The sequence below is a fragment of the Microcebus murinus genome, chromosome 10, assembly GCF_040939455.1.
Source record: "Microcebus murinus isolate Inina chromosome 10, M.murinus_Inina_mat1.0, whole genome shotgun sequence".
Lineage (NCBI taxonomy): Eukaryota > Metazoa > Chordata > Mammalia > Primates > Cheirogaleidae > Microcebus > Microcebus murinus.
This window is the reverse complement of record NC_134113.1, coordinates 47,343,506-47,363,744: the sequence shown is the minus strand read 5'-3', so window position 1 is coordinate 47,363,744 and position 20,239 is coordinate 47,343,506. Positions and strand designations below refer to the sequence as shown.

The 20,239-nt window shown below is 33.0% G+C and overlaps 1 protein-coding gene across 7 annotated transcripts in view; it reads right to left on the bottom strand.

Annotated features, from left to right (window-relative positions):
* Nucleotides 1–20,239, bottom strand: part of CNTN1 (contactin 1) — a 340,010-nt gene that overhangs the window by 63,663 nt on the left and 256,108 nt on the right. For 4 of the 7 annotated variants that reach the window (XM_076007181.1, XM_076007180.1, XM_076007183.1 and 1 more), the window contains one exon: nt 1,427–1,585. In XM_076007181.1, the coding sequence (XP_075863296.1) occupies nt 1,427–1,585 (159 nt within the window). The other 3 variants (XM_076007185.1, XM_076007184.1, XM_012788699.3) reach the window with 1 other exon arrangement.

Here is a 20,239-nt window from a genome sequence, read left to right as displayed (position 1 = left end):
TAAGTAATGAATAAAAATGACTACAGTTAGTATATTTTTTTCAAAGCCAAACAAAATTTTAACCATTTGTTTATTTCAGTGTTGCTAGACGTCTAATATTATCTATAGTTTAATCATCATTAGTTTTCATTTTCTTCAGAAAAGCAGAAATTGCTCATGTTTCAGGTTTATCAAATATCTAAAAGGTTTTTAAAATTATGTTTCAGATGGTCTAATTTTGCTAAGAACATTTTTAGATAATTCTTAAAACTATAAACATAATGTAATAGAAATGTTTCACTTGTTTCTAATACATTGGAACTTTGTACTCTTATGTGGAGAATCTCTTGATACTACAATATATCCTAAATGCTTGCAATAGTCTTCAAGTTTCTGTTTGCTTCATTTTCCTTGAAGGAAAGAAATACTCAAAAGAACTAAATCTAAATTAAAGCATCTTACTGAGAGAAACAAATAAATTCGATTATGTTACAATAAAGCTAAAATGAGAGCAGGTTTGAGACACAGGAGTAATTATTTTTTTAGTTTTTACAAGGGAGAAACATTTTATGCACCACTTGTGTCTTTCTCCCCCTTTAGTGACAACTGAACAGATGTTTCTATGCCTTTTCTCTACACATCTTAAAGAAATTTTGGCAACCAAAAGTTTATTTAAAAATATTGTTAAAATTGACAAACATAAACAGGTTATTTTATCAATAGGATCTACAATATTCTTTGATGTTACAGGGTAAAATACACAAATATGTGATATTATGGGCTAGTCTTGAGAAATGGCAAGTTACAGTTATAGAAAAAGGGAAGTACCCACTTAACATTTAACTCTTTTTTCCAGATCAACTTTTAGAAAATACTAATATAAGAAAAGAAAAGGTTTGAAAGATACAAAACTACTTTAAAAATCTGTTTTGAGGAGATTCAAACCAAGTGAAATCATTCTCATAAAGTAAAGGGTTATGACAGTATGATTTGGATGCTTAATTTCATATTTATGATCATTGTAGCTTTATAAAAATGCAGAACTATAGTACCTATATAATTGTATAAAAGCAGTGATAAATAATTTGTTATAAGTGCCATTTGCCCCCTCCAAAAAAGACTTCCCAATGAATTTTTGCCAGTAAATCTTATAGTTATACGCTGCTCAAATAAGAAACCCAGGAGGTCTCTGCTTTCCATAATAGGTTGATTTAGACATGATGCTGCTTCCCCTATAGCTTTAAAATGTTTAAATGTTTAAGTTCCATGTAGTTTTCTTCACAACCAAAGGACTAGGATACCAAAAGAAAACTGTTTTAAGAAAGAAAACATTTTAAGAAAGAAAACATTTAGATAAGGAAATTCTAAAAACTTCCAGATTTTTGCTTTTGATAAAATAGATTCATTTTGAAAACATGTAGCGACACAGAAGACAAATAAAACTCACCTGTCTTTGCATCTTTCCAGTCATCTGAAAGAATAGTCTTGGTCTGGATAGTGTATTTGGAGATAGGACTATGATTGTCTGAGCCACGGCTCCAAGTAAGTCCCACAGAAGTGGCTCTGATGTCTTCTATTCTCAGACCACCTGGAGGGCCTGGAGGACCTGGAATGAAAATTTGGGTAATGAATCAATGAATCCCAGCTAGTGAATCCCACACATATTAGAATATAAAAATGTCCTCCTTGCAATTCATCTAAAGGACATTTGTACAATATAAACAGTGTTGTCACATTTCTTTTAAATACAGACTATAAAAGTGATAATAGTATCATTTGTGGTTTTCACTGAATGCTTTCATTTGCCTCTTTTTAAAGAAGGAGATAAATGCTGTCATTTAAGAATGACATATTATTCAGGATATACATGATAATATTTGACTCATAATATGCAACTGGCATCAATGGGACATAATATAGATTGTAGCCTAGTGAGATTTAATGAATGCTTGCTGAATGCACAAATCAGAGACAGTAGCACAATTCAGTTTAGATGTGAGAATAGTTGGTCAAATGTTTCATTCTGTCTCCTCCAAATCTAGCAAATGCTTTCTTATCATTCCAAATGTTATAGATATCTTATTTTACTTGAAGAGGAAATTTCTGGGAATCACTTTATGTATCATTTTGGATAACAAATTTCATGTGAGTTTTAGTAATAAGTAATATTTAAAAGATGTTTCTACTTATATAAAAAATTTAGAAAACAATTTTCAATTCATAGATATGCCAGGCATGCTCTCAGAACATCAGATTACATATTGAAGAGTCTTAGGATAGAAAAATTGTTCTTGCAGAGCATAAAACAATATTAAAATAGGTTTTTATAGATGATTCAGGTAAGTGAGACACAACTCTTGGGCTTTGAAGAGCTGTTTGTCTTAAAAAGGGTGAAATGGACCAGCAAACAAATAATTATAATAGAAAGTAGTAAATGCCACGACAATGGTTTACAATATATTTATACTTTGCATCACAATTTCTTGTTTTTAAAAATAAAACAGGTTCTTTAAGTGGTGAAGTGGCATCCCTTGCTTACAAAGCTAAAGAAGCCTCTCAGTTAATAGGCAGCTCTTAGTACAGACATTTCAGAAAATTCCATCACTTGTTTTCTTTGCACCAGAAAGGAGTCTATCCCCAGCAGAATTAGGCATACGTGAATATGACAATGAATCAACAATCTGATTAAATAATGTCATGTTACCATAATAAATATAATACTAAAGATGACATTTATTTTTATACTTTAGCTGAAAATAAATACCTTCATATTTATATATCAGTTGAGTTGCTTAGCCTAGGTGGCTTTTTTCTCCACATAGGCTTTGGTCTATGCAGAGGTATGGATAACACCCCAAACCTTCACCAATTTCCTTATAGTTGGTCCCAAGGAGGAAAAAGTGTGTGTAGATCAACAAAAACATATCACCACTAATACTAAAGTAACACAAGACACACCCTATTCATGATAGTAAATTTTATTATTTGGAAATATATCATATATAAATATAATAAAAACAAACCTTTATAAATTAATACTCTACAACAGTATATTTATACTTCTTAATGTTAAATAATTAAAATAGACACATAACATAGAACACATTTGATATTCAGAGAGAACATACTGCATTTTTTATGTGCAAAAAACACATTGAAATATAGTACACATTCTTGATCAGAACCAAGTTCATTATTTTACATAAAGCATCATCCTAAGTCAATTACTGAGTAGAATATTTTGGAGTATTACAATTAAAAATTAGAGATGGAAAATAAAAGAATTTTTCAGAGGAAGAGAAAGTCTTATACATGCATTCACATGTTTTCTGAGAATAAAGGTATGGTATTCAGAAAATGTTAAAGGAAATTTAAGACAAAATTGTTACAAATTATACGTTGATCTTTAACCACTAAGGTGTAAATCATTTCTCTGCTGTTATTCTAGGAAATTCTTGAAGTGTCAAATAAATAATATTTCACAAAATTCAGATAAAAGCTGCATAGCATTAGTGTATTTGTTAGGACACTACACACCTAGTAATTTTATTCAGCTATCCATTCATTGAAAAGTAATATTGTTGAGCAAAACATTGCATTTGTCCATTGTTTTCTCTGATATATATCTGGCTGATAGTGGGTTCTCAACAAATATTTGGTGAATACATAAATGAATTTATCACAATTGATCTTCATATAGTTCTATAAACATAATGGTCATCCATAATACAGTCTCCATTCTTCCACTTGCCTTGAAATACTATATCATCATAAAGAGGTGGAATTCAGAGGACAAATGAAAAGGGAGAGATTGGCATTGTCACAAAACTCTGGTATGGGAGTATTACTTGGCAATGATTTAACTAATATGAAGTATATTTTTCATCTAGTAACTGCCTAAAAAAATCCCCCAGAAAATACCTGAGAAAAATCATACTACTAAAATGTTAATTATATTAAAATGCAAGTATTTTGGAGTGAAAATAGGGTTGTCTTTAAATTCTGTGCCCTGATTTATCTTGGGCAAGTTTCTTAAATCTACTAAGCTCTTTTCTCATCTGCAAAACAGGAGTAATAAAAATCCACCAAAAAAGATTGTTAGGATTGAAATGACAACTTTAAAGAATTTAGTGGTGAGCCTGGTCCATAGAGAGTACTCAGTAAACTTTAGCTATTAACAATATTATTATTCCCATAAAAATTTTCTGGGCATCTTAGCCACCTGGCAGCAGTTATTATTAGTACTTGTTAATCATTATCAGGGTTCTGTTTACAAGATTATTCATTTATCACTTGTTACTTAAAAGAAAGTAGAGAGCAAAGAAAGTAGAAAGCAAAGATTTTTTTCCAGTAAATTTGATAAAGGTGAAGAAAAGCTGAGCATGTGAAGATACTAAGGACTCAGAATGTGGCAAAAAAAAAAAATAGAGAGAGAGATAAACATGGATGGTCTGGGTCCAACCCAGGGCCAGCCCTGCAGTATCTCCCAGAAGGAAGGTTTTTAAGCAATGTAGGCTGATGTTACTTGTTCAGATTTTTGTTTAGAATGGAGAGTAAAGTGTTGTGGTGAAAAATAAAATAACAAAGCTACTTGTTACTCAGCACAAAACCAGGCATGTAGGAACTAACTCTGACTCTTTTGTCAACTAAAAAAAAAAAAAAAAGCAATACATAGTTCTGACCCTAGGAGTTCCTTTTTTAAAAGCTCCCATCACTGTATACTCTCAATAAATCCTTAAGAAGGGGAGCCAGAGAAAATATAAGCAAATAGATTGTGCCATGTAGCTTATTTCATTACTACTTTACTAATATTTCTCTCCAATTTCTTATGTTGTCCTTGGTCTGATAGCTAAAGATTTCTAAGAACATTGTATTTCCCAAAGTCAAATTCTCTTGAAAGAGATGTTGGTAATTATTTTATCAACTTTTTAAATAACTTTTTAAAATAATTACTTTTATTGTAATTATTAAAGATCTGAGGTGAGGGGGAAAAGAAACTGGAATGTATCTCTGACTAAACCCTGGGAAAGTCTTTTTGTCCATTCTTCTCACCACCATTAAAACTTAGGGAGTTGGAAAGAGAAGAAAATGAGGAGGAAAAGAAAAAGAGATATGATGGAGGGAATACAAATTATGTAAAGTATACCTTTTGTTTTATGCTCTTATGAATACAGTTTTATCTTCACCCTTCTCTTGTCACCACCTCCTCTCACCCCATGCTCCAGAATTTCCAAAATGTATTTTATTAAACTCATACATCACATCCCTGCTACAGCGCTGCTATTTTTGTTTCCTGATTCTTCCAAATGCTGACAGGATGTCATCAAGAGTGGACACTCCTACTTGTGTTAGGTCTATCCAGCTGACTGAATTCCTCTTTTATACAATTAGCAGTACAAACATCAATATTGATTCTTTCTTTCTTTCTTTATTTTGTTTTTAGAGACAGAGTCTCGCTCTGTTGCCCAGGCTAGACTGCAGTGGCAGGATCATAGCTCACTGTAGCCTCAAACTCTTGGGCTTAAGCGATATTCCCACCTCAGCCTTCACACAGCACCACCACACCTGGCTTCAATGTTGATTTTTTGCATCATATTTTCCTATTCGAAATCATAGTGTTCAATTGCTACCTTTCCTTGGGCTACTTTTCAGTATTTCTTAAAGTGGAAGCTGCACCTGTGGACTGTTCTGCCTTTTCTATTTGCATTCCTCTCTCTGTTGCTATTCTTGTTTTTTGCCTATATATTCTCTCTTTCACTTTAAATATCCCTTTTAAAGATTGCTGATTGAGACTGCTCCATAGTATCTAATCTATGGGAGATAAATAATGGTCACTTGTTAGTGTTATGTTTCTATTTGTGGACTCTTCAAAGTTAGCTAAAAGAACTATGGAGGCTTGTTTTTGTCACTTTTGTGACCTGGCAAAGGAGTGTGGAAATGGCCTGAATGATCTCCTATCATTCAGAGTTCAATGCAGAATGTCCTTACTACATCCCTATTCTCTTCCTCTAAACTTCTCTATAGTCTCAATATTTTTACTATTAATTTCATAGATGATTGGCAAATAATGGAAAATTGCAATATTTAAGGTAGATCACATACATTTTAGAGCTCATTTAAGCCAACATCTGTATTTATATCTGTTTACAAAAGGATGCTAAAGTCTAAAAGGGTTATTGTAAGAATTGAAGAGCTGGCCAGTAGCAGAATACAAGAACCAGGACAAGAGACAGGGTTTTCTGACGTGACATGTTCAAAATGAGAAAATACCCATCTTCAAATTCAGATTATGCAGCTCAAATGTGCCTGCCTGCAAAAGATCTCCAAAGAACTACCTGGATGTCAACAAGTTTACCCTATTGTCTTCTTGGGTTTGTCTATGTTATTTAAACAAGTTATGGCACTATGGACATTTTGACAATATTGATTTTTTCAATCCATGAGCACAGGATGTTTTTCCATTTGTTTGTATCCTCTACAATTTCTTTCATCAGTGTTTTACAGTTCTCCTCATAGAGATCTTTCACTTTCTTGGTTAAGTATAGTCCTGGATATTTTAGTTTCTTTGCAGCTATTATAAATGGCATTGAGTTATTGATTTGACTTTCAGCTTGACTGTTGTTAGTGTATAGAAATGCTACTGATTTGTGTGCATTAATTTTTTAACCTGAGACTTTACTGAATTTATCAATTCTAGGCATCTTTTGGAGGAGTGTTTAGGATTTTCTAGATATAAGATCATATCATTGGCAAACAGGAATAGTTTGCTCTCCTCTTTTCCAATTTGGATACCCTTTATTCATTGCTGTTGCCTGATTGCTCTGGCAACTGGCTAGGGCTTCCAGTACTATGTTGAATACGAGTGGTAAAAGTGAGCATCCTTATCTTGTTCCAGTTCTTAGGACAAATCCTTTCAACTTTTCCCCATTCAGTATGATGTTGGCTGTATGTTTGTCATGAATATCCATATTGCCAAAAGTGATTTACAGATTCAATGCAATTCCCATCAAAATGTCAACATAATTTTTCACAGAACTAGAAAAAACAACCCTAAATTTCATATAGAGTCAAAAAAGAGCCTGAATAGCCAAAGCAATCCCAAGCAAAAAGAACAAATCTGGAGGTATCATATTACTGAACTTCAAATTATACTACAGGTCTATAGTAAACAAAACAGCATGATACTGGTATAAAGGTAGACACATAGATCAATTGAACAACATAGAGAAACCAGAAATAAAACCACATAGCTACAACCAATTTTCAACAAAGCAGACAAAAACATACACTGGGGAAAGGATGCTGTATTCAATAAATGGTAATAGGAAAATTGGAGAGTTACATGCAGAAGAATGAAACTCTCTCTTACCATATACAAAAATGAACTCAATACAGATTAAATACTTAAATATAAGACCTGAAACCATAAAAATTCTAGAAGATAATGTAGGAAAAACTCTTCTGGACATTGGTCTAGGCAAAGAATTTATGACTAAGACTCAAAAGCAAATATAGCAAGAACAAAAATAAATAAATGAGACTAATTAAACTAAAAAAATTCTGTAGAAAAAAGGAAATAATCAACAAGGTAATTAGACAGCCTACAGAATGGGAGAAAAATATTCACAAACTATACATCTGATAAATGACTAATATTTAGAAGCTACAAAGAATTCAAACAAATAAGCAAGAAAAAAACAGACAATCCCATCAAAAAGTAGGCAAAAGACATGAACAGATTTTTTTTTCAAAAGAAGATACTCAAATGGCCAAGAAACATAAAAAATGTTCAACATCACTACTTATCAGGGAAATGCAAATTAAAACCACTAGGAGATACCACCTTACCCTTGTCAGAGTGGCCGTTATAAATAAGTCAAAAAACAACAGATGTTGGCACAGATGTGGTGAAAAGAGCATGCTTATACACTGTTGGTGGGAATGTAAATTAGTATAACTTCTATGGAAAATAGGATGGAGATTCCTTAAAGAACTAAATGTAGACCCACCCTTCAGTCCTTTTACCCAAAGGAAAATAAGTCATTATATCAAAAAGACACCTGAACCTGAATGTTAACCACAGCATAATTAATTCACAATAGCAAAGATATGGAATCAACTTTAGTGCCCATCAACTGATGAGTGGATAAATAAAATGTAGTGTGTGTGTATGCATATATAAGTATATATACCATGGAGTACTACTTAGCTATAAAAAGAATGAAATAATGTCGTTTGCAGCAAACTGGATGGAAGTGGAGACCATTATCCTAAGTATCTCAGAAATGGAAAAATAAATACCACATGTTCTCACTTATAAGCAGAGCTAAACTATGGGTATATATGTTCATAAAGTGGTGGAATGGACATTGAAAATTAAGAAGAGGGGAGGGAGGAAGGTGAGGGATAAAAAATTACCTATCAGGTCCAATGTACCCTGTTCTGGTGATAGGTGCATTAAAAGCCTCCCTGCCCTTTTCTTAATTTCCTAACCTACTTTCTCCCTTTTAAATACTGACTGGCTTTCTAAACAATCACAGTTGGAAATGGATCCCAAAATCTCCTGGTCCTTTGGGGACTCCACTCCATATAGCACACATATTTAATACAGAACTTGCTGCTCCAGAATTAGTGTAAGCAAGAAAGACACCTATTGTCATTTTCCTTTCCACTGGTAATTCCCCAGTAAGTGATTGAAAGCAAAGCACTATATACAAATATCCTGTGGTTCACTGTTTATTTTTACCAAAATAGCAAATTTCAATGAAAAGTTTGAAAATGTTAAGGAAACAAAAAACTTTCCAGAGCAAACTATCCTCCCTTTTTAAATAAAATAATTGTAAAATTGAAATTGCTGAGAGAGAGGGGACATCGGTTCTGCTAGGGCAGGTGGCTTCTTCTTTACCAAATAGGTCCATTAAAATCTCTTTATTACTATGGGCCTGTTCTTGTCCCCAAAACTAGTTGAAACAATGGCTCCATTATAATGTTATAAAATACAAATCAATGTTGTGTGATTGTGTTGATGTTTGAAGCAGTACTAAGATGAAGCTGAATATTCAATATCTCTACCACTTAATAGGTGCAAAGCAATTTTTTACATTGATAAAAATGAGCTTATATCCCAGTTAGAAATAAAAATGAGGCTAAAGAGTGGTAAATGAAATTGTATAATTCTTCTACTTGATATAGCTTACTTAAACAAGAATGTACTCCATCCTCTCCTGGTACCAGCAACACTGGTCATATGTTTTCCTTTTCAAATTTTATTCTTTCTTTTTCAAAACTATATTCCTATCTGGTCTTGGTGGTGTGACTTCAGTACAGACTATGTACAAAGATGATGCTCATGGTGATTCTCACATGTCTCCATATTGATGTTTGCAGACACATGTAAATCTTCAAATTAATTTTCAATATCTTATAAAAATGGCAGTTAACTTGGATTTCTAGTCTAAATTCTAAGATAGTTCTTTTTGGAACAGTATTTGAGACAAGAAAATATAAGAGACGAAAATAAGTAATATCTTGAGCCAAAAGCATTTATTCCTTTAAGAGGACTAATAAATTATTTTAAAAATAAAACTATAAATATATATGATGATTTAAGAATTGTATCCATATCCTTCCAAGCTTCCTTGAGAGTTCTCCCAACCACAGGTAGGATTGCTAGACAAACTAAATGGGAAGCCCATATAATATCTCATACCTAAATACAAACCTAAGAATAACAAAATTATTTCTTGTGAAGAAACAAGAATTTTAAGCATATTTTTTTGACCAAAGGGGGAAAGTAAAAGTATTTTCAAACAATAAAATTTAAGTAGTCCCAGAAAGAATTATGTGCACTTCAATTTTAACCATCCACTTCTACTCAAGTCCTTCCAATAAAAATCTCAACCTCCTCCCAAAAGAAAAGATCTACAAAGGCTAATGGCAAAAGCCAATAAAATTAAATATGAATATACATGCTGTTAACAGCTTAGTCATCTTCGCTTAAATCCTGCTACTGAGATGACATTTTCTTCCACATGCTGCCCATTTTCACTTTCCAATCCCAGGAATTGTTCCAAAACCCCTATAGTGCCCTGGTCAGTCTTCAGTTGTTTGCTGCTGCTTTTCATTCCTTCCTGCCAAAGAATGTGTATGGCACTAGGATAAAAAAACTGCTGGAGTGATGCCCCTTTTAGCTTATGTCCTAATTTAGATGACTCATTAGAGAATTTGACAACATTGTTCATTACCTGCTTGACTGAATCAAACAGTACATTCAGTGGCAATACTCCTGTATCATAATTCACCAGTTCTTCACAAATGGTTCAGATAATGGCCTAATTTCTGAGATATATAATTTCAAAGAAAAACAGGACATGAAAACACAAAACTCTCACTTGGTCATTGTATAATGTACTGGGTTAGTTCACCAGACATTTTTAAGGTATTAGTGAAGCAGTATAGTTATATTTTTAAATATCTTTCTGCTCAAAGTATGTTTAGACATTTCAGAAGGGGAAACATCCTCTAAGAACTAGGTTGGGGGAAAAAAAAACTGCAGAAGCTACAAGATTTAGTTAGTCAAATCTAGTATATTATGTTTTTTTAAAAAAAGTCTTTCACACAAATGGTGAGTGTCAACGGTCACCAGTTTGGAGGCAGGCTTGCACAGACGGGGAGAAAGGAATCCACCATGTTTTTCTCTCCATCTTTTCTGCTTTTACCTGCAAGAGGAAAGATCAAGGCTGAAGGGAGAGTGTGGATGCCCAGTGAGGGGCAGGAAGCCATGTACTTTGAGCATTTGCTATGTTTCTTTGATGGGTAAGTTGAAACAACGAATAAAGAAAGATACTTCTCCTAGAGTCTACACCAAGGATAGGAGTCCACAAGATAGAAGGCTGAAGTGACAAGCTTTGGTCCAATCAAACCTCTTTACCTTGTAGACAGGGACTGACTTTATAAAAAACAAGAGTTCTAACTGGAGTTCCTCCTCAAAATAAATAAATAAATAAAATAAAACAAAAACAAAATGCATGGACCCTTCATAAATTTCATTCCACATAGTACCAGTCTACCTACTAAAACATATGTTTATGCCTTGCAGACTTCTAAGAATAAAAAATACTGATAGATGTAAGCAATGATTCAAAAAAGTTAATTAGTTGTTGGGGCTGTATTTTGTGAGAACTGTGTCTTGAGTTATATTTCACTTATTTCTTATATCTATATATACATTCATAGCAAAAGAGAAGGTAATAAAGGAAAATATTTATTAAAAAGTTGCCATGGCAATGCATGAACTGTAACTGTTCATATTCTCTTTCATAAATATGGAATTTGAAGCTTACACTAATTAACTGACTAGCTTAAGACCACAGGTTATTAAGTAGGTAAAGTAGATTTCTAATCTGTTTACCTAATGCCAAAGGCCCTAGGCTTTCCATCACACCATGATCTCTTAACAATTATATGCGTATATTAGTATAGCTATATTATTATAGAAACTTGTGAAACAAACAGGATGATCATCTACTTCTTTCTCCTACCCGTAACTAAGGACAATTTGATTATCAGAATTAGGCCACTTTATATAGCTACTACTGTCTCCTAGTGATAGTTATTTAAGTAGAAGAAATAGTATCCAGGAAAGCTTGCCTCTGCTGACTGCTCGTTGTAAATTCATTCAGTCCTTACGGTAAACAGTAAAAAAGGTCACAACACTCACTTGACATTTCAAGCATATGAAATTTTAAGTTCTTTTGATGAGAACTTAAATTGCTAGTTTTAGATATTAATATACATTTTTTTCCTTTTAAATGAAATTTTGGTAGTTTTTGCTATATTACCAGAGTTTGCTTATCTGTGATTTGAGATTTTGAATCCAGATAGAGGGGGCTGTACACTCACATGTGGAGCCTCCCTAACCCCCTCTAGGGTGGAATGCCATTTCCTTGGATTAGATGCAGTATCTACCAGCCTCTGAAAGAAGATATCAAATCTTGGTCATCCAAGCAGTTTAAACTTTACACATCAGAGGGAGCTGACATATTCCTAGCAGTAACAGTCCCTTGCTTTTAGAGGAATTCTCAGGAATATGTGAAAGGGGGTCATGCTCCCCTTGTTGAGAGGTGCTAAGACTGCAGAGAGCATGTGCTCAGAAGTATGCTCTTCAGTGGGTCACACCATAAACTATTCAGTGACACTTACACAAGGAACCTCTACACTCCGGTGTGTCACAAAGAATTTGCTACTAATGATATTGAATAGTAGGAAGATTTTGCAGTATTTTTTTTCATAAAGATAAAGTGGATTCAAAATTATCTCTAGAATACACTAACTCTCACTCACTTGCCTCCCAATGCACTTTCATATGAAGGTGTTGGTGCTACAGGAGTGCCCTGGGCAATACACATGACCCTCACCACCTTCCTCATTATTCTCATGTCTACAGAGTGACCGTTACTGACAGCTATGGTTGAGCAAATAAAAATTCAAATGTGTTTTACATTTTAGGGAGGATAAAAAGAATTTTTGGATTTATACCAGAATTGGCAATCAATTATGAAAGTATATTGTGCAGGTCAACATGATAAGAGAAAAGTGCAGCACAGAGAACAGATTGAGAATGACTCCCTGCTGTTCCAATCTAAGGAGATATCCTAACTCAGAGTCCATTGCACTTCAACATTCCCTTCTTGCTCTTCGAGTATGTTTCATTTATTTCCAGCAGTGATGATTGAAGTTAGAAGAGCTATGGGATAGGAATTCAAGAGCACTAAAATCTCCTCCCCGTAGATTTATAAACTGACCATAGTTTAGATGGTAAAAGTTTTTTTCTGAGTTTCCTTCATTCTCATTTACTTAGGTGCAAACAATTTTGTGACCTGCTCAGATTCCCAATGGCTGCACTGTGACAGAGGCTGGTGATGTTGGGGAACTCATTCCTGAGATTTGAAAAGGCAGGCTCAAAAAAAATTACAATTTCACATCGTTAAGTCTTTGCTCAGTTATTTTTTCAATAATGGAGCTAAGGTGTTTCTCTCTTGTTTTATTTAATAAACTGAACTGAAATGATAAGAGAAGATAATAATGAAATTCTAATGTTAAATAGCCTAAAACTTTACTCTACTCTCCAACTTAATTTGGAATTATCAATGACTCAGAGTGTTTTGGGGAAACTATCTAATTTGATAAACTAAGTCATGTACCAACAGTGATAGAGATAAAAATTATATGGTCTGATTTCTGCATTTGGGGAAGTTAAACGTTAGGGGGAAAAAAAGCAAGTTCAAGTAGTTGAATTTGGAACACTAATACCTGGGCATGTTCTGGCTTTATAATTGATAGTTGAAAAATATTTTTTCGCTTTTTTAAACTTCCCTTGCCTATGAAATGGGAATAATAGTACATTATTGCATTACCATCTCACAGCAATTTTATAGAATAACATGGTAACTTTATATGAAAGTCCTATAGTATACAGTCCTATAATAGTCCTATTATAATGTGTGTATATATATATATTATAATCAAGACATTTAACCATTTTGAATGAACTATTTTTAACTGTATGAGCTATATGCCTTTAAAAACAGGAAAACACACATCAAAATTTCATTTGCCTATTTTTAGGCCAAAGAGCACATTACAAAAATCAAGCTTTAAACCCATCTACTATAATTTATTTACTGTTTTTGTTATTGTAATTATAACTGTATAAAGTTAGCTAGCTAAAAAAAAAAAACATATTTTAAATTACTATAGTTCCCCCCTTGTCATTAGGGCAGCCATAAACATATCATAGGCAAAAATAAAACTGCAAAATCTCCATCAGTGACTTTCTATAGAATAAACACATCTTGCCAAAAAAGAAAAAGGCCTGCACTTTCATTTTTTTCTTTTTTGTTTTTAAATTTCAGAATATTACAAGAGTACAAATGTTTTGGTTATGTGGATTGCTTTGGTACTACTTGAGTCAAAGTTGTACATGTGTCCATCACTATCTGTGCATATTAAAGTCTGGTAAAGTGATGCTTCCAGGTTTGTTCCTTTTGCTTAAGGTTGCTTTGGCTACTCAGGCTCTTTTCTGGTTCCAAACAAGACATAAAATTATTTTTTCTAGATCTGTAAAAAATTACATTGGTATTTTGATTGGGATTGCCTTGAATCTGTAAATCACTTTGGGTAGTATGGACATTTTAACAGTGATTCTGCCAATCCATGAGCATGATATGTTTTTCCATTTCTTTATATCATCTTCAATGTCCTTCCTAGGTGATTCATAGTTCTTTTTGTAAAGGGGTTTTTACCTCCTTGGTTAAATATATTCCTAGGTATTTTAGTTTCTTTGTAGCTATTGTGAAAGGTATTGATTCTTTGATTTTATTCTCAGCTTGATTGTTTTTGGTGTACAAGAATGCTACTAATTTGTGTACTCTGATTTTGTAACCTGAGATTTTGCTGAATTTATTTATCAATTCTAGGAGTCTCTTGGTAAAATCTTTGGGGTTTTCTAGATATAAGATCATATCATCAACAAAGACTGATAGTTTGACCTCCTCTTTCCCTGTTTGGATACCTTTAATTTTGCTCTTTTGTCTGACTGCTCTGGCTAGGGCTTCCAGCACTATGTTAAATAGAAGTGGTGGCAGTGGGCATCCTTGTCTTGTTCCAGTTCTGAGTGAGAATGCTTTCAATTTTTTCCCATTCAGTATGATGTTGGCTGTGGATCTATTATATATGGCTTTTTACAATATTAAAAAACACTGAGGAAATGTACAAATTCCTGGAAATACACAACCTCTAAAGGTTTAATCAAGAGGAAATGAACTCCTGAACAGATTATGAGACTGAAATTGAAGCAGCAATAAAAAAAATCTTCCAACATAAATAAGTCCCAGACCAGATGGTTTCACAGCTGAATTTTATTAGACCTACAAAAAAGAATTGGTACACATACTGCAGAAGGTATTTCATAACACCGAGAAGGAAGGATTCCTCCCCAATTCATTCTACAAAGCCAGTATCACCTTGATAACAAAGCCAGGAAAAGACACAACAAAAAAATCTATAGATCAATATCCCTTATGAATATAGATGCAAAAATCTTCAATAAAATTCTAGCACACCAAATTCAGCAGCACATCAAAAAGTAATCTGCCATGATCAAGTGGGCTTTATCCCAGGGATGCAAGGATATTTCAACATATATAAATCCATAAATGTGATTCACCACATAAACAGAAGCAAAAACAAAGATAATGTGATCATCTCAATAGATGCAGAAAAAGCATTTGAGAAAATTCAGCATCCTTTTATGATAAAAACTCATTTTCCACATTATTTTATTTTATTGAATATATCTGAATTAGTGTTTAGCTATATTGTGTTACAATAATGAGCTGGGTGTCTGAAGTCAGACTGCCTGGATTCAAATCTTGTTCTTCTATCTAGTAGCAGTACAACCTTGGGCAAGTAACTTAGCCTCATTGGATTCAATTAATTGTGTCTTATATATAATGTCTTTAACAAATACTACGTATTCTTATATAATAGAATAAATACATGATATATGATATATAATATGTATTTTATTATAATATACTGTATAATTATATTTTATGTGATATTAAGTCTATCATTATGTATCTTTATTTTTATTTTATATTCATAATATATATCTTTTCACAGCCTAAAGATTTGAATTAGAAAAACATATTTTACCAACCTAAATCAAAATTATTTTCAAAATATGACATAATTATCATTTATTCATATTCATAAAGACTTTTGGATATCCAAGATTATCGGTACTGCTCTTGAACTTTGACATAATTGGCATAATTGTAGTGTGATTTGGCATCACTGTTTGGTAAATGGATACTGATGCATGAACCTATAGCTGCACTGAAGTGGAGTCTCATAATACCTATTAAGTTCTGTAAAGTTTTTCTCCTTTCTCCCTGGAATAGATCTAAGAAGTAGGTTGTTCTTTATTTTTTAAGGGAGCCATGGATACAAACCAAATGTGCAGGAAAAAATAAATTTCAACCTGCCAAAAGTGGACTATTTTGATTATAAAACAAAGACAGCCAGGACTAATTAATTGAAGAGAAGAAATCCTCCAAGGAAGCTTTTCTGACTGTACTCCAGTGAGGAGGGAAAAAAAGAAATCTAAATTTACATTAGTGCATGACAGTATCTTCTACCAGTTTCTAACCCCCACATCTTTGTGAATTTTAATTTCTGAATTTGTATGATGAAGTGTTAATCTATATAATTTTCAAGGCCCATCTAAAAGCTTAAGATAGCATAACACTCTAAATGAATTACATAGTTTGTTGAGATGTTTAAAACTTCCTTGAATGCTCATCAGTTTACTTTGAACTCATGTTGAGAAATACAATTTCAAATCATTGATGTGCTTTAAAACTCTGGTAGTAATTGGGAAAGCTGTTATGTTTATTAGAGTCTTTTAAAAAATATAACTATTAATACTAATAAGTTCTAACTTTAAAACCATCAGCCTTTTTCTAAATTCTGTATTTATTATAACCAAAAATGCATTTCTGCTCAGTCCTTCATTTTGAGTGCATAATGATTATGGAGAACTGGCCCCTAATAGCTTTTCTTTGACCTAAATCTGTTGATGCTCAGTGGGAAGGGGAATGCTGCATTTCTGGGCAGGCTTTGCTATTAGGGGTTGTGTCTCTGTGGTTTACTGCAGAGTGGGGTCAGGATGCCTCAGGATGGCGCCCAGTCGTCATTGTTCCAGCCAGTGTGGGCAGTAAGGACCATTTTCCTGTCTCAGTCCTGCAGGGCTGATGAGATGGAATCTTTAGCTGTCTCTGTGGCAAGACTTCTTTGGCCAAAGCAAGTGGAAAACAGAGGCAATTATCCAAGTATCTGAGGTAAATGTGTGTTTAGCTGCCCCAAATACTTGAAAAACTACCTCAACTATTCTGACTTGACTCTGATGATTTGGATACAGATATTTCTGCCTATATAACTTTATCTCTTTTCTGACTCTCTTCTCATGCTTTGTGAGTGTGTGTGTGTGTGTGTGTCAGAGTATATGGTGAGGTGTGTATGTTACATAAAATCTTTATGTCTGTTCTTTGTAATTTCATGGTGTTAAATTGATTAATTTAAAAGTCCTGAATTAATTTTGACCTGGCATAACAATAATTTTGAATATAAATCCATATTTTCTTATTTAATAACTTTGAATATAGGACTTCTTAAATACATTGTGAACATTTATGCCAGCTACCATAGAAATCTAAATTCTGATTTAGCACAAAGAGTTCCACAAACTTTTAATATGACAACAGACTTTCTGTCCTGTTGCCTTCATGAATATTCAAGGTCCCTGAGTTAGTTACACAAATAGAACCCTAAATAATCCAAGAGTTAGTGGTTTAATCTTTTTCTTATGAATGTCTTTGGATTTATCTTTTCCCACAATGTTTTTAAAATCAAATTACTTTTTATTATCATATGACAGATAATGGGAAGAGGAAAAGAAGTAAAAGCTGAAATGAGTAACTTGCATTACTTAGGAGAAGTTAGCAAAAGTAGAATTTGTTCTACCAATTCTAGAATAGACATGGTAATCTTTCTGGCATGATGAGTCTTAGAAATTAACTACAGATTTTATTTACCCACACGTTTTGGAAGAAGCTTAGTACAATGAGGTCCCAGAATGGTTGTTGGCCACTAAGTAAATGGGTGATACAGGGAAGGCCCTTTTACATTCCAAGTTTGTAAAATGAAGGGATGAGAATTTTCCAGATAAACTTTAGGATTAATTCTAGATTTAGGATTGTATTTTCAAATTTTAACATAAATGCAGAAATTTCATATAGTTACTATGAAGAAGTGGGAAGGGAAAAAGATGTATTAATAAACAATGCATGATTTGCTGATAATAGAACCATGAGAATACTCTTATCTAAGACAAAGAAATGTTTATTTATTCTATATTTCTTAATGAAAGAGTACTAATTTGTCTGGACCAACATCTCCAAATAAATGCATCAGAAATAAGGTTGTCTGGACAGTGAAGAATGGTACGCTGTGGGTAGGAACTCTGCTAATGTAAAACATCTGGGAGTAATAAATACTCAAGAGCACTTTCCATAGAAAAGACTTTTAGTGAACCATTATAACAGTTTAAAACATAGCAACGTTATTCAGACTAAAACGTATATTGACAGCTTCCATCAGGTTATTTATTTGGCTATGTTACCTAACTTAGAGTTTTAAAGTGGTTTAGTCAGTAATCAAAATGACCTCCTTATAACAGAATCTGGTAACCATGTCATTAGGCCAGGTAATAAAAACTTTAATGGATTGCATCAAATAAAGATGACATCTAACTTATATCCCTCTCTATTCTGCAACTGTATTTTGGTGTTAGAAATAAAGTGGAAAGCTATACACACATACACACACACACACACACACACACTCGTATGGTATTCATATCTAAATACAAATCTACATAAGACAAAACGAGTATAAGCTTCTAATGTAACAATATAAACAACACAAACTTACTTTGGGGAAAAATAATTTACATGGTTTTCATATTATTTGTTTTAGTGTCAGCTACTCTTTTTCCAAAACATTTTCAAATTCCATATAGCATATGTTAGGGTTGAGAATTAAACCAAAAGAAAATGTTTAGATAGTAAAGGCTTTTTTTTTTCTTTTGTTTGTTTTCTGAAATCTCAGACTTCAGTTATGAAATATTGTTTAATATAGTATATAAGATGTAAAAATATAGTATATAAAAATATAATCCTGATTGCATTTTCCATTTTGTCAATATTAGTGGCAAACAAGTTTTGTTCATCCAGGTGTCAGGAAAGTGTTCCTAATAGCCAGTAGCATTGCCACTAATATTTATGACATAGCAGAAATATCACAGAAAATAGTAAGCTATGTACAAGTCAAAGCCTAATTTCTTTTTTGTGGCATAATTTTATGGTCCATTTTTGAATGCTGTCCATAAGTGCACTCATGAATGAGAATTTAGATTCGGCGAGTTGCATATATGTTTTCACAAGTGCTGTCGAATAAATCCTGCAAAAAGTTTCCCTCTAAATGATGCTCTTTCAGCTGAAGGGCTTTAAGTAATTCAGAAACATCTTTTGCTTAAGAACATTTCTACAGGGCTGTTCACAAGCATCAAACACTTACTTGATGAAGCACCTTGGAATACACTTTTATGGAACCTAAGAAGTAAAAATCGTATTACAACAAAAAATGAAACTTGTAACAATCCTCTTAATGTGGGTTTTTACATGAAAGCCCCAAAACATCTAAAGTATAATAGCTGATTGTTTTTTAAAAACTAGGACAGAATAGCTTTGAACTCTAAAAGTCTTTTAAGTATTAAGCAACTCATAGTGGTTTGAGTTCCAAATCCCTTTGGCTATATTACAAAAACCTTGGTTTTAATAGGTTGATTCTAAAATTATTCCTTTCACTGACACAATATTATTAATATTTCCAATTGATGTGAATATATGTTCTTCACAGAAAAAAAAAACTTTCACTAATATCTCCTATTAACGATTTAAATGTCATAATACCAAGAACAGCATTACAGTCTCTGGTAAGGTTATCTTAATTTTTATATTAGTGCTCTAGCTGGGGTTTTGCTTTCCATTTTTTCTGTTTTTATTTTGTTTTGTTCATTTGCTTTCCTTAACTGTTGACACATGTTTAGGTTGAGTGGTCCTGTGGTTAACTGTGGAGTTTCAAAATCTAACTCTGTCTTACTTAGTATGATTTAGTGCCAACTTCAATTATTCAAGAATGATGATGGGAGTAAGAAAAAAATTTATGGCGTTAACCCTATTCTCTCCACCTGGGCTGCCTTCCCCATTCCCATGCTGCTCCTGGCCTTTGTGGCTGAGCTCCCTTCCACGGCATCCAGCAAACATGATTATCAGTTTCTCAATTGTCTGCTGATGAGCTTCTATTTGGTTTGCATTGGACAAACTAGAAAAAAGGAGAACATTACTATCTTTTTGAAACACATTTTTAAATTAATTTATCCCCAAAATACATTTTCCATAGATTCCCTAGAACAATAATTTCCAGCTATAATAATTTTACTAGTTAGCGACTATTTCATCACAATCCACTTTGGAGCTTGTTAAAAATAGAGATTTGCCAACTCAGGCCAGGTTTAAATATTCGGTCACCTTCAAATGCTATTAATGCAATGCCCTCCATAATGATATTCTTTAAA